The sequence below is a fragment of the Cyphomyrmex costatus genome, unplaced genomic scaffold, assembly GCF_001594065.2.
Source record: "Cyphomyrmex costatus isolate MS0001 unplaced genomic scaffold, Ccosl1.0 scaffold235, whole genome shotgun sequence".
Classification (NCBI taxonomy): domain Eukaryota; kingdom Metazoa; phylum Arthropoda; class Insecta; order Hymenoptera; family Formicidae; genus Cyphomyrmex; species Cyphomyrmex costatus.
In genome coordinates, this window is record NW_017276422.1 from 74,600 (window position 1) to 83,544 (window position 8,945).

The window sequence follows — 8,945 nt, forward strand, 5'->3', positions numbered from 1 at the left end:
GGGGGAGGGGGGAACGGGGAAATGGACGGGCACCGTGTGACACTGACACCGGATACACGCTGAGAGAAACGCGACAAATCAGCAGGGAGGAACGTAGATAGTTCGAGAATTCGCAAGCGAGAACTCGTCGCACACGAAGCCAGTGAGTCACACTGACAGCGAGACGAGAGAGCCAACCGTGCAATTCTCAGATAGGAGGCCCTATAGCCTGGTCCAATTTACGGACTCATTAGATCGCACTGACAGCCGTCGACGTTGCACACGTACATACATACACGCGCGATTTTCCCCCCACAATCGGTTAAATTACCCATTGTCAACGGACACCTCGCGTACATCGCAGCGCTGGAAAAAAATCCACTACCCTCTTGTCAAACTCGACATTTTAATTTAATTCGAGTATATTAATTCGATTCAGAAGTACAGTGGCACACTATTTTGCCTGTGAGAGTAAACCGTGTTTACGTTTACATCTTCTACACTTTACTTTCGCGTTAATCAAGTCGGTCATTTTTTATAATTTATTATTTAAAAGATGCCAATAATTATCAATCAATGTCCTACAATCAAATTTGATTCACGTTGTAGAAAGAAGGAGGGAGTTGAAAATTAAATTTGCGTGCAATATAATACGTGTGCAAGTGAAAAAATTTTTTGCTCACTTGCACACGTATTATATTGCACTCTGTAGGCAATAGAAGTTTATAAAAAAAAGTTAAGCATTGGTGTAAATAAAACTAATTCCATCAAAATATTACCACGAGAGGAATCTTATTGTCGGCGTTTCTAGTAGCGACTGTACGAAAGCCGTACACGGCAATTGGCTACTTCCCTCGACGAGGGCTCGTAGGAAGCTGCCTTCAAAGTCATGAGTTATCATTGACCAAAATTACCACGTAATTTGATGAATGGTCGTCTTAACCAGCGCCGGCCGTCAGCTCCGATCGATGACATCTCCGATATATCCCGGTGTAATTTTTAAATAAAGGATGTCTAATTCTATGATAAGCGTTACGTATATCATTTGGACATCAGTTGCCAATGTCCATCCGCAACTTTACAGTTTATGAACGAAATATTAATAAACGCACCTCGTGATCGATCCATAAGAAACGAATGTAAAGTTCATTATTTCGTAGCGAATATTAAATTGATCTTATACCGTCCAAAGTAACGTACAGTCACACGATATTAAAGACGAGATATCATTACGTACCTCCTCGCACGGTAGCCAAATGTAGAGTGATTCTCGAAAGCGAGGTACAGAATAATTAAACAAGATCCCGACCGCAAAGAAGGAGCTAATTGTTGACCGATTGGACTGTAAAAATCATTTGTTTGTCGTCATATCTCTACATTGGACACCGTAATATGCAAAAAGATAATGCTGTGCGCGTAGTACGCTCAAAAGCTCCGCCGAGTGCGCAAATTTGCACCAGCAAATTAACACACGATAATGTAACTTCCGATAATACGCCTCTTTCGTCACGGCTAAGACTCACAAAATGTTTTATTGCGCTTATTATTAACTGTGTTAAGAAATTAAAAAATGCCATGCGAGAGAAATAATAGCAAAAGGAAAAAAAAGCGGCAATGGATCGGTATTGTTAAACATTACCTGCATTTCCAGAAATTATCCAATCCATTTAAATAATATTGATGGAGACGGCAAGTACCACTTATATTTTCTACACATCCGAAAGCACGAATCACGAAGACTAAACTCATAAAAGTACAAAATGTACCATATATACAAGATATTTCTTTGGCGATATCTGATAGTTGATCTAACAATTATGCATTTTCGTACGTCATTAAGAAAGACGTCAGAAGATGTCGGTTCAACCTTCTCCGATTACGAAAATATTGTTTCGCCGAGTTTTGCATATCCACGATTGTGTTAATTAATTCAATTGTGCAGCGCGAGAGATTCGCGGAACTACATCACTTGCATTACATTTAAATATTGTGAAGCGATTCGCGAAGAAATCTTGAAGATTGAGCGCATTTTTACCGATCGCGATCGCTGATAACAAATATCAGCGACAATGTTTAACAACCGTGGTAATTAATGCAGATAAAGAGATGCGATAAAGAATCCTGAAAAGTTGATTCACTGCCAGTATATAAACCCGAGATAAATTCCTTCCGAGAACGAGCTGACCTCTCAATAGTCTTCGAGTGATCAAGAAGCGTTTTGCATTCTCGCGCACCAACATCACTGTACTTACGAGAATTATACGTTTCTTTTATCCTTGTACTCTTCTTCACGATTTCATATCCAAGCATATTTTCGTTATTTCTCGCCTAATGTTCTCGCACGTGCTTGCTTTCGCACGTGACGGAAGTTCATCAATCATCACAATATTGCGCATCGTCATTGAATACTTCGATTTATTAAACCTGCAACTGCAGTTGCAAAAGACGCGGATGTTAATACGAACTGGAATGTTATTCGTTTATTAAATCACAATGTATTCCCGTTCCATCATTTTCACGTGATCTCGCTTAGGTAATAAAATTTTTATCTTCAGACAATTGAAAAGCATTTCTTACGTATAAAAGTACAAATAAAAGTACTTATAATGTACACTAGAGATATGTATATTAGCATGCGCTTCAATAGACAAACATTAAAGGCGGCTGTACGTTGAAACCGTCATGGGGGAATGGAAGTCCCAGAACGCCACGGATGTCCCATGGGTTCCATGACCCCCCCTGACAGTGTGTTAGATTATCGTAGTGAATTAGTTAATGCGAGTCACATGAAGCGGCGATGAATTATCGTGCCCGCGATGTATCAACACTGTGTAGACGACTGCATTTTGGACAGGATCGTTTGTCCAATTATTGGATCTTCCTTCCTGTTTAGCCGTGACAGAAAGATGAATCACACCGTGAGCTCAACAATCCTTATCGTGTTCCTTTTTCCTCCGACAGATTGCACACGCGCGTGATTTGCAAATCACATGCGTATATACAAATTTTGCCATAAGATGGAATATCAAAAAAATTTTTTATTGAACGCGATGTAATAATAAATTTGAATTTTGATGATTAATAAAATGAATATAGATCATTTATGTTTTAACTAGAAAATTAAATATTTTAATTACACATAAACTCTAGCTAAGCATTAATATTTCTTCTAAATGTTTTCGCAAAACGTTCGTGGATTTATTTCTTCGAAGAACTACCTATATTGATAAGAAAATATATATCGTGATTATATTGAGCGTTTAGTCGCAGATTCGACAATGAGATAAGTCTAATTAACGTCGACTGCTACTAGCCGACGGCATTTTTAATGAGTCATATAGTTCTCTTAGCAAACCATGCTTTGCTACTAATTCGTTGATCATCTATCTGAGTCACAGAATGAATTATGCAAATTTTTAGAAACAAGTTTGAGCTTTATCTTTGACTTTATCGTTAACAGTGATAACGTATAATGATTTTCTGCAACAATATATTTTTCGTTTAAATATTTAATTACTTCTAGGATTGACGATTCGCGTTATCGCATGAAAAAGTCAGATGAAATAACGTTTCATTCCTGTCTGCTCGATAATACGGGGACAAACAAAGCGTGCCGAAGATAACTTTTGAACCTCCTGTGCATTTACTGATTCCGTCGGACTGAAAAATATGCGAAGTCGAATCGCTCGTCACGGTCGTTTATATCGCAAAAAGCAGAATGTGGGTATAAGCGGTACATCCATTTTGAAAGTTAATGCGTAAATTTTTCAAGAAGAAAAAATTCCGTCATGCAATATAACAATAGGTTTAAACAAACGACTGTAAAGAATAGATTTTAAGATTCACGCTTATCAATGGTTGATTAACGCGTACGTATTCCTAAGAGTTTTCCATAAAATCGTCTTTCTTAAGACTGATTCTTTTCTTCACACACAATCGCTTACGTAGATCGCCTTTTCGGAATAAAGTCAATGGTGATAATTGCGACCAACCTTCGCCGCTTGAAGCTCTAATTTTATCGTGCTTGGCGAGCACTGTTTATAGCGCTATTACAGAAGTATTTACAATTATTTAATAAAAAGATCTAATAAATAAAAGAGATATCGTGGTACAAAATTTCATAAGATTTTTAGAAATAGTCATACACGAGAGAAATAATCATAATTCGATTTGTTTAACATATATATATATGTAAGAATAAGAAACCATAAGAAGCGAATGTCACGTCAGATTTTTATTTAATATATCTAGAAGATAATTTTATTTAATATATACAGAAACTACAAAACTACAAAAAAATAAATATCACGTCATTTCTATCGATAGATGACCAAGAGAACGCAACATTGCGATTTTAATTCACATCTCAAACACGTGGCATATATTTGCGTGAGGTAATTTTTCGATCATTCGACGGGAGAGGGGAGGCAAAATATCAATTTTGTCAATGAATTTTCAAAGAGAAATTTGTCTTTGTGATAAATCTGATGAAAAAACCAGATGTTTCAATGCTGCTTAAGAAAGATCAGTAACAAAATCTTTGACTGAAAATTATTGTAAAACGGATCACCCTGAATCTCATAAAATAAATTAAATTTTTTATCTGTTTATTCCATTAACTAACTTTTAATTCTGAGAAATTGAAAACAAATATTAGCATTTATATCTTGTCCTCTTTTGATAGGAACTGATAGTACGAAGTCGAATCAGACGCCGCGTCTATGCGACATAATCGCTGATAACCCTGTTCACTGTTTTCGAGCTAAAAAGCAAGCGAATTAATAGAAGAGTTTCTTGTTAAACAAATTCTAGTTTATTAAATTCTAAAATTAATTGTTTATGAGAATATATGTCGGTTTTACATGAGTATTGATAAAGAAAACATATACATGTACCTTAACATTATTGTACAAAATGGATCTATTTTCTTGTGGTTAATCTAATTAGTGTACACTTTTAGAACTTAAAATGAGATAGGAATACTTTTGTATGTGTGATATTTGACGAAAATGGGAAAGAGAGTTCTAGTGCAGCCTGATACAAAAATAAAAATCAAACATGTTATTATAAGATACATATATTTGTATATATTATAAAATACATAAATATAATATATATTATATATTATAAAACTACACTGTAAAGCCATAACTAATATAATTTTTATAAAAAATAATATTTATGTTCGTATTTTGTTTACGTTAATTTATATGCGCACGAAATCTCTTTGAAAGAAGACCCGCAGATAAAAAAAAAAATTAATTTGTAGTACTTATAAAACAGTCTCTCGAATGTTCGAATTTTTGCGACTTGTTTATTTTCGATAATCTACCAAGTTTCGTATTATCGACGGCACTCACTCGCAAAGACGTAACGACTGTAATCGAGAATAAGCGGACAAGTCCAAGGACGTCATCATCATCGACCGGTGATCAAATCGCACCGATGGTTATATCATCGTAGCGAACATCGTGTCTGTTCAAATCATCGAATTGCACACGCGATCTGATTATGCCTCGGCATAATAAATATTATCCGTACAATTCTGAGATTGATATAAATATCTCATTCACTTTCATAAGTAGATCTTACATCAGTCTTATTACGCTTCCAGATATTTATTTGGAAGCGATCATTCCATAAGTGCATATATGATCAATTTCGGATACAATTTAAGTAAAAAATTAATAATTACATAATCTTTATAAATAAGTATCAAAATAGATGTTCTTTGTATTTTCTTTATCACAATTAAATTAGCATTTTAATTAATTTTCGATTATTTTTTTCGTATTCTATATTGAGGTTCATTAAAAATTGACAAACGATACATACAAAACAAAAGAAATTAAATCAGAGATAGAACAGATTAATTCTTTGCTGATAATTATTATAAAAAATCAAATGGATTTAGCAACGAGTTTCATCGCTGGTACGCCCATGTGTTTAGCTAATTCCTCCGAAGCCTTTAACTGATTTGGATGATACGAGATTCCGCCCTCCTTGTCGACCTTGCTCATGTGTTGTCTTTCGGGATCACCGGCGATCAGAACCGCCTTCTCGCCGGAGGTGGGTAGGTCTCTCAGCTGTTTGAGCAAGGTCGTCAATCTCTCTTTCGATCCGCGCGCAAAGGCCTCCGGATTAATTGCCATGAAGCACTGTCCGAGATCGGCGACCCTGTCGCCAGACTTCCAAGCGCGGATGTTCGGTCCAAAATGACTTCCGGTCAGGATACCACAGAGTATCTCAACCATTAGACCCAGACCATAGCCCTTATACCCAGAGTTGTGTTCCTCACCACCGAGAGGCATCAATAAAGAAGCTTTGTAAGCCTCTTCGGCATCACGGGTCATTTTTCCGTCAGATCCGAGTGCCCAGCCCTCGGGGATGTCCTCGTTCTTCCGAATTGCCAACTCGATCTTACCCAAGGCTACGGCGGTGGTCGCCATATCGAGAACAAATTCGTCGCCGTCGCAAGCGGCCATGCCTAAGGACAAGGGATTCGTTCCTAGAGCGGCTTTCATGCTGCGCGTCGGTGCCATCAGCGGACTCGTGTTGGTGCAGGTGAAACCGATCAGGCCTTGTTCCATCGCCATCATGGTATAGTAACCACAGATACCGTAGTGATTAGAGCCACGTGCCGCTACCATGCCGATACCAAATTTTTTGGCCTTTTCTATGGCGAGCTCCATGCAATACTTGCCGATCACTTGACCTAACGCGTTTTTTCCATCAACGAGAGCTATCGCCTGAAAGATATGACGCAAAATATCTCCTAAATATATAGCTATGTAAGAAGTCTATAGTTCCTATAAAGTCTGGTGAGTCTGATGGAATTTGAAGTCGTAATCTAGCTTTGCTGTCGTATATTTTTTCGCAAAATTGCTTCCTTATGAAAATAAAAATATTTTATGCGCGAGCCTCTAGGTGATACTATAAAGATTGCGTTTATTGCGTTTGATTCACTAAACACGTGTATCATGCTTGACGCACTCAAGTAAGGTAATCATGTTATACACGCAAGCGCACATATTTCCGATGATATCTACAATTCTCACGAGTAAAGATACATTTTAAAAGTAATTAGAGCCACGCTAATTAGCATTCACATATTTATTACCAATTGCCAAATTACCGACGCGTTTATCCGATAAATTATCGCGCGCGTGTTTCGCGACTATGCCGTGCCGGCGATTTTCGCAATGCTGTTCTAAAAGGTAATTACGGCGGCGGTAATTAACGTTCGTGTTTTGTTACTGGTCGTCAAACTGCCAATAGAATTCTATTCAAAAAGTTTCCGTTTTATAAGGAAGGTAACACGAATAATTTTATTGAGTGCAAAATACAACAGATATTGCCACAAAACAACTGCTTTAGCAACGCAATTACAATTGCTTAATATTTACGGCTGATGGAAAACGCGATAAAGGAAACATGTAAGGTACACAAGTCGACGACAAATGCCTTTGCCAGCAAAGAAAGAAAATCCTATTAATCAGGGGAACGAGTATCTTATTAGGTCATCAGTTGTTAAGATATGAAGGCCAATCCTACAAGAGCGGCTTTCAGAGAGGAGAGGAAGAGCATCCCGTCATCATTACTGTGAAATAAGTAAACACCATTTTTTATGGTATCACATATATACAATTCTTATTGGCTCTTCCTATTGGCTCGGCGCTCGAAAAACATTTACGTCACTGATGACATTCACCGCAATCAATTGATAACGAATATGTTTGTACGAATATATGTACAATATACGAATAGCTTCATACACTGGAAGTATGGAACGATTACAAAATTTCAAACGAGTGTGACGAGTAAATTATAGGATTTAACCCTTTCAGACTTGATTTTAATAAAATCATGTTAAAATATTTTTTTTAATTCAATTCAAGGGCAATAAGTAATTCATACTATAAAATTAATTTTTTTCAAAATTTAGACTACTTCAGCATCTCAGATGATGGCGAAACTAAATATTATAATTTCAATGGATAATGTCTTCAAATTTGTGTACATTACTATATGTATAGGTCTGAAGGGATTAAGGACACTTTTGTCGCGATATTCAAATTCCACCAACTGCACCGAGAGAGAGACAGATTCGCGCGAACCTGAAAATCAGTGACAATCTGCGGTCGGGCAGCGGGATCAGTGATTCTGTTTTCGATGTCCGTCACATACATCTGCAACCGGTTCATCCCGTGGCTGAAATGACCTCTGTAATCCGCCGTCATTAAATGATGACCGACGGCGTGTCCGTCTTCCTTCGTGGTACCGGCCTTACACATGCACTCCTCGATGAACCTGATGATCTCGTCCTTAGGGACGACCTTCTGGTCGTAATCCTGGCATCTGGTGGACGTCATTCTGGCGACAACGGTGTGCGCGCGTAACGACGAACTACTCGTTAAAAGTTCCAAGAAACAACTGAGTGTCGCTTTACGAATTACAGTCAGCATTTCTCGCCTCTGATTCTTTCTGTCTGTCGTCGATCACACAACCTCGCTTTATCACGCGGTTCACCTTATCGAGAACGGTTAGCTGATTCGCTCTACCAATCAAGAATTAATCCTATGCACATAGTCGCGAGTTACAATCTATAATACTTTGCGTTATCACTTATCGATTGCGGTGAGAATCAGAGATGCACGATTATTTCCAATTTCCTCCTCGATGTTTGGTTTTAATAACGATAAATTGATGAGCACGAAGCACTGATTGTATTAAATAAGAAAACAATACGACTTTTATACACAGTGAAATAACTTTTTCATTTTCGACTCTCTATTTTGTGTATTTTCCAGCTTCCTTACTTCGTTCAAATTAAGCGCCAAATTGCGGAGGAGTCACGTGTTTAACGTTAGGTTGGTTAGTCACGATTACGTGTCAGCGGTTACAGACTCAGGCGAATCGATATTCTCCACTCACAATGATTTCCCTTCACGCGCAGACCTAACTTC

General features: G+C 37.6%; 1 protein-coding gene across 1 annotated transcript; it reads right to left on the reverse strand.

Annotated features, from left to right (window-relative positions):
- Positions 1-5,860: 5,860 nt before the first annotated feature.
- Positions 5,861-8,444, reverse strand: LOC108774126 (uncharacterized oxidoreductase YjmC). Its single transcript, XM_018540148.1, has 2 exons — positions 8,097-8,444; positions 5,861-6,728 (listed from the first exon to the last, which is right to left on the reverse strand). Exons 1-2 carry the CDS (start codon positions 8,442-8,444, stop codon positions 5,880-5,882), a joined length of 1,197 nt encoding a protein of 398 aa, XP_018395650.1. The 3' UTR covers positions 5,861-5,879.
- Positions 8,445-8,945: the final 501 nt, after the last annotated feature.